Source organism: Mytilus californianus, unplaced genomic scaffold (genome assembly GCF_021869535.1).
Source record: "Mytilus californianus isolate M0D057914Y unplaced genomic scaffold, xbMytCali1.0.p SCAF_5, whole genome shotgun sequence".
Lineage (NCBI taxonomy): Eukaryota > Metazoa > Mollusca > Bivalvia > Mytilida > Mytilidae > Mytilus > Mytilus californianus.
The window spans coordinates 71,540,255-71,564,033 of NW_026262701.1; the positions used below are offsets into that span (position 1 = coordinate 71,540,255).

General features: G+C 33.2%; 2 protein-coding genes across 2 annotated transcripts; one reads left to right on the forward strand and one right to left on the reverse strand.

Moving 5' to 3' along the window:
• Positions 1–1,857: 1,857 nt before the first annotated feature.
• Positions 1,858–9,747, forward strand: LOC127703005 (BTG family protein-like). Its single transcript, XM_052207381.1, has 4 exons — positions 1,858–1,961; positions 2,259–2,708; positions 3,233–3,359; positions 3,887–9,747. Exons 2-4 carry the CDS (start codon positions 2,398–2,400, stop codon positions 4,421–4,423), a joined length of 975 nt encoding a protein of 324 aa, XP_052063341.1. The 5' UTR covers positions 1,858–1,961; positions 2,259–2,397; the 3' UTR covers positions 4,424–9,747.
• Positions 9,748–16,118: 6,371 nt separating this feature from the next.
• Positions 16,119–20,808, reverse strand: LOC127703007 (uncharacterized). Its single transcript, XM_052207383.1, has 5 exons — positions 20,714–20,808; positions 20,143–20,245; positions 19,287–19,413; positions 17,913–18,017; positions 16,119–16,609 (listed from the first exon to the last, which is right to left on the reverse strand). Exons 1-5 carry the CDS (start codon positions 20,743–20,745, stop codon positions 16,485–16,487), a joined length of 492 nt encoding a protein of 163 aa, XP_052063343.1. The 5' UTR covers positions 20,746–20,808; the 3' UTR covers positions 16,119–16,484.
• Positions 20,809–23,779: the final 2,971 nt, after the last annotated feature.

Sequence of the window (23,779 nt, forward strand, 5' to 3'; positions counted from 1 at the left end):
CCAGGATTTTTTTTGCCATATATATATATATATATCAATTTACTCTGCAGCTATACACGTATTCTTCAATGAACAGATGTAGCTTGTTCGGCATCTAGGAAAGGCTCTCATTGATTCTTCTCAAACTGGCGCTAGGGACAATCTTGAACTTGACCAGGGAAGAGAGTTTTTCCTCCATTTTTTTTTTTAAAGCATCACTATAAGATGAAGAACAGAAACCAAAGCGTTGTTCCTTGGCTTTTGTTTCAGTCTTTTTGAGCGTGTAATGGTTTTGTGTCATGAATTGATGCACTATATCCTTTCTTTTTCATTTTTAGGTAAGACAGTCTAAAGAAAATAATATCTGTGGTCACCACAAGTTCGTTTAGCTAAATGAATATGCACAAAGAAGTGCTTTTTCAGCAGATCCGATCATCATCTCTGACTCAGTTTTTGTTGAATAAGCTCCAAACCGAAGTCCGTTCAGCTAACAAAAATCATGAAATTCATGCAAATATTCAGATTCGTTTGAACAAGGATAAGGAACTATAGTATGTGTAATAAAACAACCATAGATTAACAAAAAATCAGGGCAAATTACGATCTCTGTGCCTCTCAGACTAAAAATCTTAGATCCGCCATTCGGAAGCTAATGCAGGTTAGAAAGACGTTGAAAGTACTCGTAACTAACAATCCATTTAACCATACAGAAATTTTACCACGACTGTGCCAAGTTCAAGTATGGATAGCTGAAATTTCAGAGTCCGACGTTCGTACTCCTTATTCCTACCTGGGTTTTAAATTATCATGTTATCTTATGGTCACGGCAGACGCCAGTTCCACCCCAGACTACCCAGTGAAAACAAATTTTGTGTTTTTATAATGATACGAATCCTTAACTTTAGCAACTGGGAAAAATTATTAACAAAAATACCGTTTTATCAAGTATACTATCATTCCGATTAATTGCCCATCTTTTTTTCATCAATGTCACCGGTGGGTGGGGGTGGGGGTGGGGGCCTCTCTTAATAGTTATGACGGTATACCGAGGGCACAGACGTGCGCTGGAATGGGTACCTTTTTGATATGTTAAATCAGAGACATGTATTATATGTCTCTGGTTAAATCAATCAAAGGGTTGTAATTTCATTTCACGAAGGTAAATTATCAATGGGTCAATAATTTTCATCTTTCGAATAGATATCTGTATATAATTTTATATGTTGTCTTATCCTTTTAATCAAATTATTTATAAGACGTACGTAGGCCTATGTGATAACTGGGCATGAAATATACTGTGAATGGGATTTTGATTTTGCCATGAAATATATTTATGGGTCGATATTTCCACCACAAGGACTCAGTGTGCAGATTAAAATTTTGTTTATCAATGTTTTTTCAAATCTTTTTTCGTATTTCCTATCTATCTGTATTACCTTATTAACGTTTTTAACGTTGGCATCAATATTTCTTTGTTTTCTAGCAATGTGCAGTTTACTATCCATATCCGTATACTGAAAAATCTACTTTAGGATTTTTCAGTAAACGGATATGGATAGTAAACTGCACATTGCTAGAAAACAAAGAAATATTGATGCCAACGTTAATAAGGTAATACAAATAAGACAAGAAATACGAAAAAAGATTTGAAAAACATTGATAAACAAAATTTTAATCTGCTTTAACCGAGTCCCTGTGATTTTCACAAGTCTTCAAGGTAATGAACTTTTCTTTCTTTTTTTTAAATCCAAGCCGCACGTCTGTACCCAAAATCGCATGTTGTGACCCCCTGTTGATAAATGTTTTTTGTAAACATTGACACGTGTTAAATTTCCCGCGAAATGACGTTATGTATTTCGTAGCAACTCGTCGACGGAAATAGTTGTTGATTGGATGACCGCATTCTGGCATTTGTGCGCTTTAATGGTGGATTTGGTCAGTATTTACAGTAAACAAGATATTTTTCAAGAGTACTTTATTGGGTATGTTGATATGTTTATACAGCCATCCACATTATTCAATTTAAACCAATATTCAGGCTGGTGTTTTCAGTTATCAAAATATTTCAATGATTTTTCTGGAATGTTGTGAACTTCGCGTTGGTGTTGTTCGTGAATCATCGAAAATAAGGAAATAATAATTTATGATAAATTCCCTTTTCTGCTTTAGTTAATACTGATTCAGATCTTTTCAATTTGTTGAGCATATCATTTACTGTAAACAATCCAACAGACACTGTTGTTTTTGATAAATTTTAATAAGGTTTTAATGACTTCCAGGCGAACAAAGAAGACAATAACAAACCGAAACCGAGGCTTTGAGAGTGTTGACAGGATCTGACAGATTCTGTTGTGGAAAAAGCAGTGAGTGAAAACTTGATGAAGATTTTTTTAAGTGCTAAAGTGAAGAACATTAAAAATGAGGGAGGAAATTGCAGCAGCAGTGGTGTTTTTATCACGTTTAGTACGGCAGTGCGGTAGCATTCCAAACGAGAAAATGGAATCCTTCTCAAATAGTCTTTCATCAGTGCTGGTAGAGAAATTTAAGAACCATTGGTATCAAGATTTTCCAGCTAAAGGACAAGCTTATAGATGTATAAGAATCAACCCAGAAGAACCAAATGACCCAGTAATGGAGAGTGCTGTACACAAGTCTGGTCTGGAATACAAAGATCTTAAGTTGTTTTGTGAACTGACACTATGGGTAGATCCTTCAGATGTTTCTTGCAGGTAACAAGTTAATTGATTTTAATGATAAATAGACAATGTGGTTATGCCCTGGCTGCCAGGAGAAGAGGGTATTTAGGTTTACCCTTATTCGTCTGGACGTGGTCCGTCCAAAAATTGGTTTCCATTCTCTCACTTTTGTTTGCCTCAACCAATTGTTATAAAACTTACACACAATGCTTATAAACACAGTTCCAGTTCAAATTCGAGTGTCGTCACTTACACTGTTCTTTAGTTACAGGGTACAGGAGTTCAATTACTTTCAGTACATATCAGTTTGAAGACTATTTGGAGGCCCTGCCCTCTATGTCATGGTCCAACAACTTTGAATTAATAAGCAATGTTGCTGTCAATCCCATTGTCTTTTCATGAATAACAGACCTGTATTACACAAATTTTATACAGTACAGCACTACAACATGCTTGTCACACAACAACCCATCAATACCTTGAGCTCATTATAACTAATTAAATTTATCAGAAATGCACTGTCCTAAAAAAGAAAATTGTTTGTTCTTTTTTCAAAGGTTTGGTGAGGCAAACAGACCAGTCTGTACTCTTGCAACATCTAAAGATGGAAATCTTGAAAACAGAGCGCACACTGTTGACATAGATGAATATTTACAGAAAGAAAAGGATAGATACAACAATCAGGTAAATATATATATATGTATAGTTAAAACTACAACACCGAAAATAGAAATGGGAATTGATGTATGAAATGTTTATACCATAAAATATACTTCCCAAAGAAAAAAACACTAACATTTTCCATCTGGTGGTCCAACCTGCCACAATATAAAAGCCCCAAATTTAGTAGCCTGGGCTAATGGGTTCCCTGCTGAGGTTATTTTTTGTGTTCCTGTCCAGATCTAAGCAACTACAAATTATTGAGGAATGGTCTTTTGTCAGTTGATTCATCATGTTTAATGACTGACTATTATTTTAGGCATAATGGTTTTAAGTTAAGTTTTGCTTTTAGGAACAAATTTAGATTTGGAAAAAAGTAATTGACAAGCTTCATTTACATTGGTTCCATTTCTTAATTACTCTTTTCTTGTTGCAAGTATATAAATTAAAGACAGGATCATCCCTTGAACAGGTCTGTGCTTTTATTTGAATATTTATGTCCATTGGTCTTTGAAATGAATTATTTGACAGCCATGATTCCTCCTTTGTAGGTGAATATTGTTACCACCCGATCATCTCTTGCATCCCGTCCATACAACAGCAACCATAATCTAGTCTATAATGGTTTCAATACTTACCAACAGCATAATTACTACAACAACCACCGCCACCGCAATAGTCGTCGTAAATTGCCGTCAGAACAGCAAGTCAATGGGGTGAGGCATTCTCCTGAGCACGTCAACGAGGTCAGACAGCAGTTTATGAATCAAGTGAACAGCATTGCAGGGAAAGCGAATGAGAAGTCTGAAGAACAACCATCATCGAGCTTGTCAGAAGACAGCGGTTCATCATCAGACAGTAGCAAATCACCTGATCAAAGCCCAGAGAAATCTCAGGAGAAAAAATCAAATAAATCTCATCAAAATAAAGGGAAGCATACCTCAAATCTCAATCAGGGAAAGTCCAAACAAGGCAGCTCAAATCAAGGGTTTAAAAATTTCCAGAGCAAAAGCGGAGAGCAGTTTTCTTGGGGTAAAGGATCAGGGCCATCTCATAGTAAATTCAATCAAGCACCAAAGGTTCACTAGTAATAAATAAAATGTGTTCATTTCATTACTAATTGGCCAGACGATATTTTTATTTATATCAGAGTATTTATATTTTTTTTTCATTGTTTTATTTTTTGCTTAATGGAAATGAACATGTTTCTTTGGTTGTAACTGTGCTATAGGTAAAATCACAATAAACATTGTGGGGAAATAATTATGACACATATTTGTGAGAGCTTATTTTAATAGCACCTCGAAATGAAATACTCGTAAACATGTGCATACAATGATGCTTAAATGGGAGAAATACTATTGTTTTTGCCATATGTAATTTTTAGTGCTACTTAACATTTGAAAAAGATTTGGAAACCTGCTTGAAAACGATTAAAAATGCAGCATGAATATTTACTATATTACCAGCATATTTTTGCACATTACATGTACTTCATATCACCAAGTTTTAGGGCAAATTTACTTTTGAAATATGTGATAGGTATGAGATAACAAGAAAGTGCTCTGTTCATAGTACATTTGTGACAAATACTAGTTTACTGGTAGCAGGACTAATGGTGAAGTACATTAAACACTATATTTTATTTCTTAATTTATGAATCACTGTTTGTTTTCTTTGATTTATTGGATAAATTGATTTTAATTTTGTTTTTTGTCGATTTTACTTGTGGTTTTATATTATGATGAGTGAATTCATCAACATTTGTATAGTTCCACAGCATATAAAGTGCAAATTGTGATAAATCCATCAGTTCTTGAAGTTTTATTAAGTTCGTAGACATTTATGAATGAATTATATTGTATATAAAGAAATTTTACTCGCACAGAAAATTGAGTGTAGACCAAAATAACTGAAATAATGTTTTATGAAAGATTAAATTTATTGTTTTATTAACCAATTTCCATGACTTTTTGTCTAAGAAGATTCAGCAAAGATCTAAAATAAAAAGCATTTAACTTTCAAAGCTTTTAGATCAAAACAGTTATTCATGACATATCTTGTTGGAACAAAACAGAATTTTCAAAAAATGGAAAAAAAACGTGATTATACCATTGTTCATCCATTGACTTATAAACAGTTGCGAAAAAGAAAATAAAAATTAACAAACTATATTTCTGTCTATAAATAAATTTATAACAATAAAATAAACGGAAATGTACAAATGAAGAAATACTGAAATCTTTTGAAAGTATATATTTTTAAAACATGGAATTGATGGATATAATTGTAGTTCTGCTGTATCGAAGAAAAGTGACACAAAATGGAGTAGTTAAGTGTTGTTTGAATGTTCATTGTTCCCAAATGGAATGACTTCTGCATGTTGTTTTGCAGAATGATTAGATACAGTAGAACTTTTGACAAAGTACATGTATAGGTTTTAAAATTATTTTTTTTTATATAAACACCAGCTAGAAATTTTTTAATGATTTTCATTTGAATTGCTGGAGATACAACATGGAAAAGGTAATTTACATATACCAAATTGCATCCTGGTAGCTTTTCCTTTAAAATGTATGCGTTGTGGGGCCCCTTTGCATTGTACCCCACCTAGCTGCATTTTGGCATATTATTATTTAAATCTCCTAATTGGACAGATTTTCAGAAACAACTGCCTTTTGATGGCACTAAGTCATGTTTATTTTGAAATAGCTTTTCAACCACCCTGTAGGCTGTACAATTTGTTGTGGAAAAGATTATCTTACACAGAATTTTTTTAAAATTGTTACATGTGCTTTTGAAGAGATCAATGGGTCTCAAAATTGACTACGAAACAACATTTCCTTTTCAAATTTTGCCTTCATGCTTTTTATTAGATTTGTTCAACTAGATATCAGCACTGTGATCAGTATTTAACGTTAACTGTCCAAACATTGTACTTTATTTTATTTTGTGTTTAAATTAAAGCAGAATTTAATAAGTAAAATGTGGCTTTCAGTTTTAAGTAATTAATTTTTCTCGTAAGTTTCAGATTTGTAAAATCCAAGGTTGAAAGTTGTTCAATACAGTATTAATTATTCTTTTTGATTGAAAAGCAATTTTAATATTTTACTAATAATATAACACTAGAAAAATGGTCTGTGGACATCTGATCAAATTTTAAAAAAAAAGAATAACTTAAATCTCATTATTGAAAACCTGGTTTACTTCGCCCAATACTTCTCCGCATTATGTTTTGTGGTCTCCTCTGTCATCCATTGATAATTGTTTTACTTGTGTTAATTGTTTTTTTTTTTATTAATATATATTATTAATTGTGATAAATGTGCAGTATGGAATTGCTGCCAAATTAATTTGTGTATTGAATTCCAAAGTATATTTTATGAATTATCCCAGGTGACCTCTGAAAGATCAGTCAACAACATATCATGACCTGTTCATTAATGTAAATATTCACACATCCAGGCAGATGGTTTATGGTGAACCTTTTACTTGGTGCAATACTAATGTCTTAGCTTTAACTAGATTTATTTTTCAGGTTGCTTTTAAGCATTAATTCAGAAAAAAGAACGAATTGATAAATAATAGTATATTGTTATTTTTATGACTTTCAGTGGTCAAAACAGGGCTTACATGGTAGAAGTGGTTCCACTTGCAGTTTATGAAAATGCTTGTATTAAAAAAATGTAACAAATTTCAAATTTTATCCACCATACACATGCAGGTATAAACATTTTGAATTACACTCCCTCATACATTTAATTGTGCATACCTGTAATCAGATATTTGTATGGTATGGTTTGGCAGGGCTGAGCAATGTCCCCTTAATCTTTCCCCAAATTGAGCTCTGGTAGTTAAAAATTCCTTGTGTAATTTTACTAAAGCTTGAAAGTGTATTTTTGAACATTCTCTAAAATGGTCAGAATTTGAATTCAGATTGTAAATTTTGTTACCTTTGAAATTATACAAGTATTTTGTAAATTTCATGTTGGAGCTACTTCATTTTTAATGCTAGATCAAAGGACTGTATAAAGACACATTCTTACTTGATGTGAAAGAGATTGAGAGAATGTTACAGTTATGTGACACATTTTATATATTGAGGTCAAGTCAAAGTTATTGAATGTGTTCAACCCAATTTTATTTTTTTTCAAGTATAAGTATTAAAAAACAACCATGGTCTTTTGGGGTTTAAGATTGACTTGCAATTGAGGTTTTTATCCGCAAAATTATATATAAATGATTTTAACAAGTAGTAAAATTTTATAGTTTTCATGGTGCAAAGTTTGATTTATGTTTAAAGGAATAAAAAAGTCCTGCAGTTATCTGGAAAAATTATATTATTATCATGTTCCAAAGCTTTCAGAAATCAAAATAATTAGGGGTCACATGTTGCCTTTTAGTTGAAAGGGAATATATCATAAGCAATCCTGTGTCATACAATGATGCAGAGACTTCAAATAAACAATTGAACACCAGATTGAAGTAAATTACCTTGACTTGACCTACTCATTTAATGAGGGAAATTGCAAATGGCTACTTGCGAAGTTTTAAATACAAATTTTATAGAAGTTAATACTTCCATACTCAGAAAATGTGGTCAGTCAATTTTACTGTTTTTTATGTTTTATGTTAGAGAAGCTGGTTTTCAGTTAATTTTTGCTGTTAATAAGATTGTAGTAAATTGGTTGTTTAAAGGAATAAGAACACATGTAAACATTTAATTCTCATTTCATTATTCTAACTATTTCTACTGTTGCACGAACAAAACCATCAGAATCCATCTATTTTTGTTAATTCGCACGTTAAGTTTTATTTCAATGCCTGTTCTTTGCATTAACAGGGTTTGCCTGTTAAAAAAAAATAGTGCTTATGGAATATCCTTTAAGTTTGATTTGAAATTTAATTGAATTGAATATAAATTTGAAAAAAAATTCAGACAGTTTTTTTTAGGGGGGATTTGATGAGGTGATTGAAGACTAGAAACCACCATTTATAAAAAAAACAAAGAAATTTCGAGGTAGTTTCTGAGTCTGGAATCTTCTTTTAAATTAAGCATAAATATAGAGAAATTGTCTCTGTCGTAATTAATGATGGAACATGTCCACATCCTTTTTCAGAGTAATTAAACAAGTAAGTAGGGCTAATACAACATGTACTTGGTTGACAGAGATATTTGTGCTGTCTCAATTGCAAGACCTTGTTCAGCTTTGTTTCTGACGGATTTTTCTTGTGATATTCAGGTAAAAAAAAGTTTTTAAAATGTCTTTTGTATTTTCTCCAAAATTTAGTTTTTGCCAAAATATTTTCTTCTGATATTTTTAATCAATATTTTGTTCAATTTTCATAAATCATCCCTGCCAAGTTGACTAGTTGATCTCAGACCATGTTTACTTCAGAACATTCATAACTACACAAAATGGCATTCATTTCCATGTATAATTATGATCTCGTTCCTGCTGTATCATTTTTTAACTGTCATTTTATAATCGTAGTTTAAAAATTGATGTAGGATATTTATGCATGTGTAACTTGACTAAGAACATACAATATTATAACTCTTGTGGATTTTGTCATTTATAATTTACTCCATGTTGGTACATTTGTAACTCAAAAGTTTTCCTTATATTTTGTAAAAAAAATTAAATGAAAAATCCTAAAATCAATTTTTAGAGGTTTGATATTCAAGTCTTGAGTGGAAAAATAAAAAAAATTGGAATTTCTTTTCTACATGGGACCAAAAGTTAAATTAGAAAATTTGCTCTCATTGCACCACCCCCTACGTACTGTGATTGAAATGACAATCGACCTGAGCTGTATAATTTTAAGACTTTCCTACAAAATTATATAAACAAAAGTTATAAATGATGAATAGCATGTTTATGTAACTGTAAGCCTTTAGATAGAATTTCTTTGTTTGATGTCGAACTATAGAATGAATAATACTCAAGTTTAATTCAGGAAAACAGTTTGTCATGTATTATGTTTTGAACCTACCAAACCATGTACCGGGTATGATATGAAAAGAAAGACTATCTTATTATTTTTTCATGACATGTTCATTATAATTGTATGCTTATTTTTAGTCCCTTTCCTGAAAGATTAGAACTTCTTGCTTGCTATACAGACATCAGACATAGAATTCTATTTTAAGGCCTACATATTATGGTCATTTAATGACTTACAAATCTGTTAAGTATTAGTATATCTTATCTGTGTGTATTTGAACAAGTTTTTTTCTTCTGTAATATTTGTATTCATAACTTCATAGCAAAAACCATACATTATGTTGATTCATTGAAAGGTGTTCAGAATTGTGGCATAACTTGATAACTGTGATATTGATATACCACAGCATTACAAGTCAAAACTTGTTGTTCCAGAGATCTGGTATTAAAATTTTTATATATAAGTTACTCTTATTCTTCTTAAACCCCTGAAACGGCCTCATGGTCTCATGGTAGAGGCTTGTGTGACTGAGGTTATAGGATTGAAACAACGGCAAGGTCATACAAAAGACACTCAAAATTGATATTTTCTGTTTCTTTGTTAGGCTTGAAGGAGTAAAATAAAGCCTGGATGGCTTTGAATCTGAATAATATGTCTTCCTTCCGACTGTTACCTTATGAACTAGCTGGTTACAAATTCTATTCAATGACAATAGTCTGATACAATAAAAAAAATTAGGCGATTTGGTATGATTGCCAAGAAGACAACTAATTATCCGGGAGAGCTCAAATGAATAAGAAAAAGCAATTATATGTCAACCGCCTTCAACAATTAGAAAAACCCATAAAGTATTGTCAGCTTTAAAAGGCCCCGACATGAAAAATGTGAACCAATTCAAACTAGAAAACTAACAGCCTAATTTATTAGATGTTAACCAACTTTTTTTGCGTTTTTGCCTATTATCTTTAAGACTATAATAAATCAATAGAAACTTTAAAAGAAAAACTTGATAAGCAAAATAAGGTCGGCAAATAGGTCAGCATAGATAAAATTGTCATGTCTCAAGCTTCTAAGTTGTTACCTTAAATGACCATTTATGAGTGTTCGCCAAAAATAATAGAAGATAGAGAAATTAATAACCACAAAAATGGTCAGCAATATACAGTCAACAAAGAAGATTTGTTATGACTAATCTTATTCGACAATTTTGGAGAGTATCCATATTTGAAGATGCACATAGACCTAGACCTTGGTGAGCAATACAGGCTTTTATTTAGAGCCTCTAGTTTATATAGCAAACAGCACAAACATATTCAGTATATGTACATACTAAAAAATAGTTTCATCAACAGAAGCAGGAAAAAGAATACAGCTAGCCGTAAATCTGTTTCAATATGAGGTCTGGATTTTTTCCAGTGACTTGAACTATTTCCAAACAGTTTGGCGATTATCATGCCTTCAAATAAAGAAGAACTTTACATCTACCACACTAGAACTGTTCTTTAGGGTGTATGCATTTGAATAAAAGAATTATGTGGTAAACGTCACTTCAACAATATTACAAGCCTAGCAATCCAGAAGTTCCTGTAAAAAAAGATGACGAGACCAATTTCGATTAACTTCTGTGGTTTCATCTTACAAATATCCTTGCAACTAAACTCTGGAGGTGAGTTAATATCGGTAATTGGTGTTGCAATGACTTGGACAACTATAAATGGGTCAAATTGGATTTTAGTAAGTCTTATCTATATCAAAATGGTGGTACAATATGGTCAACTAGCTACTACATACATGTACAACCCTACCAAGAGATTTCTGTAAAACAGCCTCAGGAATTGCAACACAAGTCACTTTTACAATGGTATAAAACAGTCGAAGTCCAATACCTCCGTAAAAAATATCAACTCAAAATGACGGTATAGTATTAGGGTATAGTATAGACAATATGACAACTTATAGTCTTAACAAGTATGCAAGTTTTCTGTTAAACGTCCTCTTGAGTATTGATGTAATTCGGACGGACGGAGACCGTCACCATATCCTCACTGCTGGGAAAAAGAGAATTGGTACGATTGGTAATTCTAGTCGAGTATCGAAGTGGACCACAGTAGAAGGATGTGAACCGATTTCAAGTCGCCGAGCATTCAACAATAAACAAAACCCATATAACCTTATAGTAAGCTATAAAACGCCCCTGGATGACAAATGCGAAACAACTCTAAACAGAAAATAAAACAACAATAAAAGAAAAACAGCAAAAAACTCCAGTTTGGGCAAGGCATATTAAGAACATATTTGTTTGCGTTTCACCCTCTAGTCTTCTAACATGGGACAGTGGTAGCAAGACAACACAACTTGAAAACAAACTGTAAAAATCAGTTGGTAAGGGCTTGAATGACCCATAGAAGTCTGACAGTTTTCATAAACATATATTACTAAAAAGTTTCATTTAGAAGTCACAAATAACGACTAAGTTTGACGATTCCACAGAGTAACATACGGTTGCTCACTCTATTAGCGTCTATCACTACGACAAAAACAATGCGATCTTCGTTACAAATAGCCATTTAAAAAAGGTTTATCCTAGCGTGTACAGCATAATTATCTTTATTCGCCGTTCGATTGATAATCCTAGTCAAGTAAGATTGGAGTCGAACACACCAGCCTCGTGCGAGTATGGATCTGTGTTACCTATTGCATCTGCAGTACCGATAGCCTGTTATAAGAAATGTGTATAGGCACTTCACACAATCATTGTCCTTTGTTGAAAACCGCATGCCTTTTCTTCCAATTTTTGTCTCGCCTTGACGGAGTCAAGAAGCGAGACATAGGTATGCTGTTTCCGGTGTCGGTGGCGTCAACAATGTATTAGTTTGTGATTAGGTCTAGTTTATGGTGAACCACTAGTGGTAGGTCAATGCTATTTGGTATGCAGTGGTATCAGCATTGGCACATCTCATTTCCATGGAGATTATTTGGCCCTGCCCCATCAGTCATGGTCTATTGACTTTGAAACTTTTGCTTAGTTTACATGTATTAGTTTTGTGATTAGGTCAGTTTATGAGGAACCATTAGTGGTAGTCTAATGTTAATTGGTATGCAGTTGTAATGACATTAGCACATCTCATTTCCATGGAGATTATTTGGCTCCGGCCCGTCAGTCATGATCTATTGACTTTGAAACTTTTGCTTAGTTTACATGTATAAGTTTGTGATTAGATCAGTTTAAGATGAAGCGCTGATGTTAAGTCAGGTGATATTTGATATGCAAATTTATTGGCATTTGCAAGGCTCATTTCCGTGGAGATTATATACCCCCACCCCCTATGCATGGTTCATTGACTTTGAAACTTTTACATAGTTTACACGTTAATGTTTGTGTTTAGGTTTGTTTAAAGGGAACGACTTAGGATAAGTCAATGGTATTTGGTATGCAGTTGTATTAGCATTAGCACATCTCATTTCCATGGAGATTGTTTAGCCATGTACCTTCAGTCATGGTTCATTAACTTACATGTTAAAGTATTGCTTTTTTAATTTCAACAAATCCATTATCAAAATTAAAAAAAAGCGTCGTCCGAAGACAGATGGTTTCCGGATAATAACTTTAGTATAAATAAATAGAAATCAATAAAATTTTAACACAAGGTTTATAACCACTAAAGAAAGGTTGGGATTGATTTTGGGGGTTATGGTCCCAACTGTTTAGGAATTAGGGGCCAAAAAAGGGGCCCAAATAAGCATTTTTGTAGTTTCCAGACAATAACTTGTGTTAAAGTGTATAATGAATCTCTCTGAAATTATATCACAAACATCCATACAACAAAGGGATGGTTAGGATTGACTTTGGGGGGTTATGGCTCAAACCATTTAGTAATTAGGGGCAAAAAAAGGGGAAAAACAAGGTTTTTTCTGGTTAAAGGACAATTGAGACAATTTAAAAGCAGTGTAAGGGAGGTAATCCAATTCAAATTAAAGAACACTGTTTGATTACCTCCCTTACACTGCTTGTAAATTATGTATTAAGAAATGATTATTGTCTTGAGGTGATTAGCTGTCAATTTATTTTTAGCAGTTACTATTAATTAATATTAATTTTAGCCATGACTATGTATGTCATTTTATATTTTAAAACTTTTATGATGTATTTAAATGGGTAATTTTGGTTGCAAACTGCATTAGAAATTTGAATTGAGATACTGACCATATCTTAAGGGAAAGGGGGGAGGTGAAAAAAATTGGAGGGGGGGGGGGGACAATTTTTCTCATTTCAGATTTCAGAAATTAAAAGAAAATTTCTTCAAATATTTTTTTGGGGGTTAATATAAACCGGGGTAAAATAAATTCTTTTTGGTAGGGGGGGTCAATTCGCAACAGCATAGTGTATTGCACAAAAGCAATAAATTGAATATAAATTCAAATCATATAACCAATTTGAAGTTCTCTGACTACAGTTATTCTGTGTCAGAAACCTATTATGTGTCAAAAATTTAGTTACAATCCAAATTCAGACCTGTATCAAGCGTGAATATGGTGTCCATTTTGGCCCAACTTTTCAGGGTTGGACATCTGCGGTCGTATCCAGCTGCGCTCAGCGAAGTTATTTATTATTCATATGTATTTCAATTGAATTTGATAAAAATCATTTTTACTAATTCGTTTTTCACTACAAGGGGGTGTAACTCCAAAAAATAAGTGGTTTAATTTTTACAGTCTTTTGTTTTCAGTCATTTTATGTGGTAAGTTCCTGAAAGTATTCCATAAAAGCTTCATAAACACTTTGTCATTTTGGAGCCTTTACTGGCTTACTTCATCAGCTCAGTAGTCATTGTAACGGTACTGACACGATTTAAAACATCAATTAAATTATCCTTTAATAAAATAAGAAATGACTAAGAAACCGTAAGGTTCCAACTCCTTCTGGCAAGTTAAACTTTGATGAATTTGGATATTCTTTAAGGTCCCTTTATGTCATATAGCGCCAAACGTGTTTAGTTATTCATAAATACTTGGTTTTCAACTGTTATTTGGTTTGAGGGGAATGTAGACATTAAGCGATTCGGACGTAAGGTCGGTATAAAGTGTTATCTTTTTAAACTTGTATATACAAGATAAGAGTGTTAGTCTTTGTATAGGCATACGGTGACCTGTAATGGTTCACATCCTTGTCCCTTAGCCTTTGTTGAAAGTTGTCTCAATGGAAATCATACCACACCTCTTTATGTTTACAGGGGCGGATTCAGGCGGGGGCGTGACGGGCGTGCGCCCCCCCTAAAATTTGCAAAGCATGGGTTGTCCTCAGCTTAATAAAGAATATTTCGATAATTTTAACTCAAAAAAAATTTCGCCTCGCTTCACTCGGCGAAAATTTAAGTTTGCGCCCCTAACCTAAAATCCTGGATCCGCCCCTGCTTTATATGATAAACACGAATAAAATGAGATGAGACATAAACCTAACCACTAAAAAAAACTCATCAAAGATAACTTCGTCTACAAAAATGCTACAAGTGACGGTCGATAAAAAAAGTTAAAAGGTTCAATCAAGTACATAGTTGAATAGCATTGAGGACCCAAAATTCAAAGACATCGAGACGTCAACATATATACGTGGTCTTCATCAATAGTGCGTCAATATGATATGCCAAGCTCTAAATCATCCGAGACGTCAACATACATGGTTTTCAACAATAGAACGTCAATACAATATTTCAAGTTCTAAATTAACCGAAACATCAACATACATGGCCTTCAACAATATTGCGTTAATACAATATGTCAAGCTCTAAATCACCCGAGACGTCAACATACGTGGCCTTCAACAATAGTGCGTCAATACAATATGTCAAGCTCTAAATCACCCGAGACTTCAACATACATGGTCTTCAACAATAGTGCGTCAAAACTATGTCAAGCTCTAAATCACCCGAGACGTCAACATACGTGGTCTTCAACAATAGTGCGTCAATAAAATATGTCAAGCTCTAAATCACCCGAGACGTCAACATACGTGGTCTTCAACAATAGTGCGTCAATACAAGTAGAACTCTAAATCATCCGATTTGAGAAAAGTAAAGAATGAATAACAGACTCTTTTTAAGATTTGCCATCAACACCTAATTCCCTAAAATATCAACAAAAACATAAATATATGACAAAAGACAGCCAGTAACGATGCTCAGGTACATAAACACGTTGCAGGTTAAAACTAATTTTGTTAAGCCGGTTACATTTAGTCGCGGAAGCGAGATACAGCGACCTTCATTGCGTCGTCGAAAGTTTAGGTTCAGTATATGGTTAAAGTTTTTTTAGACATAAGCATTTTCATCAAACCTTCATGAAATTTTATGAACATTGGACAGCATAAGTCCGTCACTTCACAGAACAAAGATAATTCAATGCATCTAGAAATACCTGTAGATTTTACTTTCTTTGGAAGATGAAATGTTATAAAGGCGTGTACGGTGTATATGCTAACAAGAGAGCTTGCCTTAAGTCTTTTGTAAATGGCTTTTTGAACGGGAGACTGCTTGATTTTATTTTCATTAATCAATAAATAGAGCAATCAATGCCGGGCATTCTGCGCTCGATCCCAAGCTGTAACTGGAGGAAAATCCTGCTCTTTGTTGCACATGCTTACACGTTTTTTTTCAAGATACACTTTGTTGACATGTTATATGCATTTACCAGTCAAAATAAAAGTATGGCTGGAAACAAATGTACAAGTTTCAACACAGTTTATGTATTGTTGAAAACAATATTTTTTTCAAAAAGAAAATAATCTTTTTGTAAGAAAACTGTGAGAACGTTTAAGGAATAATGAGTAAGACCAATTCATAAAAAAAATCATTTATTAAATAGCTATATACACTCACAATATTTTTAACAATGACAAACAGCACAAACACTTCCACCCTTTCTTTCTCTCATTTCTCCCATACCACACAAGACAAATAAATACACACTCTTTCACAAGATTCACTCACACGGATACTTTTACTCAAAGATAAACATTCTTTCACATGCACAGACACACACACTCCCCTCTCTCACACGGACGCACATTTTCTCAATCACACAGACCGACACACTCGCACAACTCAATATTGAAACATAACCAAAGTACACTTATAGTGCGAATCATTTAAAAAAATATTAAACCAATAATGTCAACATGCATATCTCAGTCCTCAGTGTTTATGTTTACTTCATGTTTTCTGTAGATTTGCGAAAGAATCCCCATCTCTTTTGATTCCACGGGTTAGTCTTATACCACCCAAAGGCAACGTCCGACTCGTCCGTAGCAATCTTCAACTTTACGACCATCCCTGAAAATTAAAAAACAAATTGAGTGTATTTTGTTCCTCTGCATTCGGAAAGCTGATAAAATTAGAAATTGATTATGATAAAAAAAGAAGTGTGTAATATTATATCAACAAAATAACAAACACTATCCTCTGGACTTTGATTCTTTATTCTTTATTATTAATTTAGTATCATCTACCTCCCATTGGAAGTAGGACAAATCGCCCCACTGGCAAATCGCCCAACACCAAATCGCCCCAAACTGGTTTACCAACTCGACCCACTTTTTAAAAAATCGCCCCACTTGTGAAAAGGGTTAAATCCCGTTAATTTTTCTCCTGCCAACTCGCCCCACTTAATGAAAAAAGGTAAAAATGACTAGTGTAAAACCATTCAAACGGGAAAAGCATGTTTATCTAAGGTTTTCATAGTTACTGATTTTATTTATGAGTGGAACATAGATATACAACGGGATTGCATCTTTTGCATCCAGTTGGTCGAGTTGGCATTACTAAATTCATCAGGATTTATCTATTTTTCACAAGTGGGGTGACTTGACAGACCTTATTTCAGAGGGATTTTTACCCTTTTCATAAATGGAGCAAGTTATCCAACCTATTTTCAATGGGATTTTACCCTTTTTCATAAGTGGGGCGAGTTGGTTAAAAAGTGGGGCGATTAGGTGTGGGGCGATTTGTCATGGATTCCTCCCATTCATGAAGATAAAAACCACACATATATATTATTATTTTTCTTTTGTCATGATTATTGTGTGTCGTTGGGTTGCTATTTCCTTCATGAAATCCGCACAACAGATTTTATTCAAATCCAAAAGTTGTCATATTTTCTACAATTATTTGTTTTCGCCCTCTTAAATGGAAAAACATAACATACATGTATCATATAGACATTATATTGCACCGTTGACGATGACATCTTAACCTCTAGATGCCCCTTTTGGTCTTATTGTGCATTTGAATTGCTGTCTAATTGACTTATTTCGTCACACCTCCTTTTATTCATGTTTCTGATTTTTTTTTATTGTAGCATTACAATCACATTTGCCAAAAAGATGACCTAGATCCCGGTCATAAAAATTTACTTAGTACTCGGAGTACAAAAACTTCTGCTCGAAACACAAAATCCAGTACAGTATTTTGATAGAATTGTAAGTATGAGTATGATTATCGTACTCGAAATTTCATGACGTAAGCCCTGTGCATCGCAATATACCCTGATATTGCTGTATCTTTTGAAGTTTTTATAAACATTGAAATTGCCTGTTATGTCTAAAAACCTTATTCAAAACCCTCGAAATGACCTTACCTTCTTTAATTTTGACAAAACACTCGTTTGTTTTCTCTGACAATTCTTTTGTCTTCACATAATTATTGCTTACAAAGTTAAACTGGTTTTCTTGGCAACTGACGTCTGCAAAATTAAATATTGGGACCGTTATTAGATTTAATAATTCAAAGTGACCAACTGTAACGCAGGCACAGTGTAATTGTAAGAGTAAATGGCAATTTGGGCTTATGAAAACCTCTCATTTCTCCAGGATATTGTTGGTATATTGCTCGTGTTTGACAGATTTGCTCTCTGTGTGTGAAAGAATTGACCAGACGATAGAACTCATCGAATACCGGTTGCCGTCACAATTAGAACCCGACATTAATAATTTAGTCTTAGATGCATGATTTTTTTATTAGTTGTTATTGGCTTTGAACTAGCTGTCAGTAACTGCGAGTACTCTCAGATCTGTACTTAATGTCTTTTTATTGTTGGGATGTACAAGAACCCGTTCGCGTCCACTCTGTATATATGTTTTTCTATTTGTATCCATCTGATGAGTTAAGCCTTTTTCAACTGATTTTTATAGTTCGTTCTTATGTTGTACTGTTACACCACTGTCCCAGGTTAGGGGGAGGGTTGGGATCCCGCTAACATGTTTAACCCCGCCACATTCTGTATGTATGTGCCTGTCCCAAGTCAGGAGCCTGTAATTCAGTGGTTGTCGTTTGTTGCTGTGTTACTTATTTGTTTTTCGTTGATATTTTTGTACATTAATTAGGCCGTTAGTTTTCTCTTTTGAATTGTTTTACATTTGTGATTTCGGGGCCTTTTATAGCTGACTATGCGGTATGGGCTTTGCTCATTGTTGAAGGCCGTACGGTGACCTATAGCTGTTAATTTCTGTGTCATTTGGTCTCTTGTGAAGAGTTGTCTCATTGGCAATCATACCACATCTTCTTTTTCATATTAAGTATTTTTGCGAAGAATTGACATTTTAAAAGACAATGCAATGGCTAATATAAGAATCGTGTTGTTTATAATACATGCATAAGACAATAAATAGATTAACATGACTCATACAAAGAAAGCTTCTACGTCATTTGGTCTCTGGTGGGCAGTTTTCTCATTTTCAGTCATACTACATCTTCTTATTTTTATATTCAAAATAATGTCTTGTATAAATGACATGTAAATGGAATTAGGAAGTTACTGTTATGTATCTGAAGGTTGGTCGGCATCAATAAAGTAAAAAAAATACATCTGACAACAAATATTCTGATATAAAACTGTGGTCTCAGTTTTTATGTGCTTTTGTGTCGCTTTCATATCATCACCCACATGGAACTGATACCGTCCTGAATTTTTTTGACATTATCCAATCAAAATAAACGTTATAAACTGACTTACTATTGTTATTGCGTTGTTCTTTTGTCTGATCAGATAGTTGTTCCTTCACTATCTGTATGGCTGATTTGTAGTTAACAAATTGAATATCTGGAAGCTTGACTTTAAGTCCGTTTGCAGTATGAAATTCCTACATAAAAATATTTGTTGTAATCATAATTGCCACTAACCCTAACAAACATTATGTACGACATGATCGCTTTTAAAGTGAAAGTATCATATACATGTCTGTATATATTAAACAAACAGAGATAAAGCATACATGTAGTTATTTCTAATTTTGTAATCTTTTAACTAATGCATATTTTAGTACCAAGAAATTCCTGCTTATTGCTAAACAATCTGAACATCTTTTTTGGTTGTGCTGTGTCGTTAAGTTGCTGTCTCATTGACATAAACAAATACATCTTTTACTAAAACTACGACGACACATTTAAAAAGTTTCTGCAGGGGAAAGTTTAAAACAACGCACAAAATATATTGAGTAGCACCGACAACGAAGAATTTGAACCGTGACCTGTGGATTGATTTGTCTTTATATAGAAAATCATACCTTAACTGATATTTGGTATATCTATGCCTTATCATAAGGCTGGCAAGTGCAAATCATATTTGGAAAGTTACGCTACTTGGTTATGCTACTGTTATGTTTGATTTATTTATTTGTTATTGGTTTGTGTAGCCATGACTACTGAGAGGTTTCCGTGACAGTATCCACGCTATCAATAAAGTCACGATATTTGATTGATTGATTGTTGGTTGCTTAACGTCCAGTGGCAAATATTTCGTGCATGTTCAGTATTTATGCAGACCGGTAGACCACCGATTGAAATAATGAGCATATTGTTTGAATAATTACCTGTGGTGAACTGAAGTGGTATTTGGAGCTAAGTTTCTCTATAATTGATTCTGCAGCCAATCTGCAGTCAAAGTCGTCAATGTGTGGAAGTACTTCATAGAGTCTACAAGACAAAAGAAAAGCCATTCAGTAATATATCAAAAAAAAAAAAAAAAAAAAAAAAAACAATTTCAATAAAACTGACTGTTTATTTGTTCTTTTTCTAAGAAATGCTATTGGTTTGTTTACTTGAAAAATCGTATAACTTTCGAATTTAATAGTTAAGTAGTTCAATAACATTAAATTGATTGCAACGTAAATAAATACGGTTTATTCATTAATCGCATGTTTAAAACAATAATCACCAGTCCTAATCAATACACGATTTAAGTATCAGCAGTATTCAAGTAATTGTAAACTCTTTAAATTTCGTACTCGTATAAAATAAGATCCGAAGTCAGATACGCTACATAAAAAGGACCCCAAACTTCTACACTTGCCACTACAAGTGTCAATTTTAAGTAGCTATCTGGTAGGAGTGCTTAATTTCCATTTACCCTAGGTAATACAAAACATGAAACGAATTACTTACTTGTTAGTTTGTGTTGTTAGGATATATTTCATAGACAACAATCCACTGTGTATACGATCTGCTAAGTTGAACCTTATATCGTCCAATAAGTCACTTTCAAGCTAGATAATATATAATTTAAAAAGGTCGTCAAGACCAAACTATGATAATCTGCCTAAAAAGGATCATGATTAAACTCTGATAATCCACCTAAAGAGGATCATGATTAAACTATGATAATCTGCAAATTAAAGTACCAAATAAATTATTTTCTACAGATATCAGAGCGATTCTACAGTGTAGTTTGAATTCATTGTGTTCCTTTTAAAAAAGTTTAATTAAAAAAAAACACAGTTCTCTTGATTTGAAATTTGTCTTCATTTATGGAACGTGCGAACTAAGAAACGATTGAATGGGTTAACCGATAAAACGGTTGATTTGTGTCCCTAGTGAACACACAATCAGCATTTAATCGATTTGCATACAAAAAATGCACCATTGCTCAGATTGCACAAACTTACCCAATAATGTTGTGCGATTGATTATTGACTCGTAAATGATTAAAATTTTGAACATATTAACATTATATTCAATCATAGATAGACCCTTTAAATTTTTCTGCTAAACTAACCATTCTCAAAGCATTTCTAGCCATTTTCTCTTTTGTCAGCAAAGTTTGGTATCTCTTGGCTGAATCTGCTGCTTTCTGCTTTTTATCTTTTAGTGTAGTCTGCAATTGTTTAATGCTGTCATCTCGAGCGTTCAGCTTTTTACTGGATAGTTCATCCGCCAGGTGGTTTCGTGACATTTCGGCCGTCTTCAGGCATAATTCGTACTTCTGTACTTTACTGTTATCAATCCAACACATCTTTAAATGTAAAACTATTTTACTTCTAGTTGTTAGCCAGATTACACATAGCAAACTTAATTTTTTTAACTGCTGCGAATAAATGTGCGAACACAAAGAAATTGAGTGTGTTGGGAACATGTACATGTACATAGCTTTTTTTTTTTTTTTTTTTTTTTTTTAAATGTTTCTAAAATGGTCTAATATGGAAAATCGAAGCAAAATAGTAGCTGCACTTTGGCCTTCAACTACAATGCCGAAAAGTCGTCTGAGCAATATTCTATCTCATAACATAACAATTTTGGAATACATATAACTTGATGAAAATAATTAAATTGAACTACAAGCTTGCAAAAGATTATTTCACATGTTTGGTTTGTACTGTAAAAAATACCTCTTGTTGTTTTTGAAGTTCTTTGTATTGATGTGTGTGGGCTCTCATTAGTTTATTCATTTCATCGATCTTTGTATAGTATTCTTCGGTTTTTATCTGATCAAATCTAAAAATATACAATTTATTATGAAATCTTACTTTCGTTGCAAAGCGCATGCAGGTCAACATTTTTGTTTATTTGAAGAACTGTACACGTTTGTACGAAATTTGTATATGCATACAGATGATCATTGCAAGAAGGAATAATTCTAAAGGTTTTTGTCCTGTTTAACGAAAGGTATGTTTAAAATCTATCCAAGAATTTTGCCATAAACTAGTACTAGAGACCGTCTTGAATTTGCAGAGAGGTGCTCTTTGCTTCACTCTGACCTTTAGATGAATAACAGCAATGAAATCGCTGTTGCTTTGGGTTTTGTTTTCATGAGCATGAAGTGATTTTGTGTAATTAATTGATATACGACATCCCTTTTTCTATTAAAGAATAAGAAAAAAATGATCCTTTTGTGTAACGGGACATTTTTTTCATTAACACAAGAACCATGTACACTGGTTACCCAAACCAAACAACTTACGTTGGAATTGGCAGAATGCTGTCAGATGATGAAACCAGTTTAACAATTTTGTTCTGGATTCTTTCAGCAACGGACTTCTTACTACTTTCGCTAGCTGTCTCATGTGCTCCAACAATACCCAACACCATCTCAGACAGAAGATAAAACAACTTGTTTATTTCTGGAAATTCTGGAAAAATAAAAATTATCCACGTCGTTCGAGTGAATTTGCTAAAAATGTAAAACAGCATGCATGTCCTTTTTTACCGGTTGTTGTGTCACTTTAAATTTACTGATATCAAATCACCAAAAACACTTTGAAAACCTAAAATTACAGATTGAGTTTCAAAAAAGAAACAACAGACATTCAGAACGTTTAATTTGAATTGTTTGAATAAAATTTGATAATGGTCATTACCTCAGAAGTGCTAATCGAGAGAACGATTCAGTTATGTGTTCTCAAAACAACTTTGCTTTTAAAGAGTTGGCATTAGTATGTACACTGTTATAAGTGAAGGCGCTAAAGTGTAGGTCTATGGAAGAGTTTTCACACGTTATGTTATGTTTGTTTCGGTTTTCGTTAGGTCGAAATATATTTTGTTTACATTTGATATTTTTCACCTCTGAAGATAGCATAATCTTACCCATATTCTGTCTGTATACCATCATTTTCTGCATGATGCTTCTTATTTGTTGTCTGGGGAAATCTGCAGTTTCCGAATTGAAGTTAACCTCAAGGGACTCGCTTATTGTAGCGAAAACATCAATTCTGGAAAAAAAATAATTATGCTTGACACCAAGTGAAAAACTTACTTATTTTACTTTGATGGTCAGAAATTATGTTTGTGTTCAAAACCGTAAGGCATGATTATATGACTTTAGCAATAAATGAATTAAATTATTTAAATAATAACAATAAGATAAAAGAGTATACCCTTCCACATAAAGTTAAGCCATGAAAAAATATAATGGACTTGAAACGCTAACGAAACAAACTATACAAAATCTCCGAACATTTTCAATAAAAACTTACGTTCTGTGTGCAACAGAAGTTATGCTGTAAATATCCGGAATATAGACACAATCCATTTTCATTTCCTTGATTTCTTTTGAAAAGACTGCTTCTCAGAATTTTCTTGCTGGTCTTTCCGTCGTAGTGAGGGAAAGATAGCCGGGATGGCGGGAAGAGATAACGTCATAATCTGAACGTCTTCTTGTTGGACGTTGAAACAAAGGTAGAACGTCACAGATAAAGTGATTTTTAGTTGGTTGCTGGACAAAATGTAAAATATTGT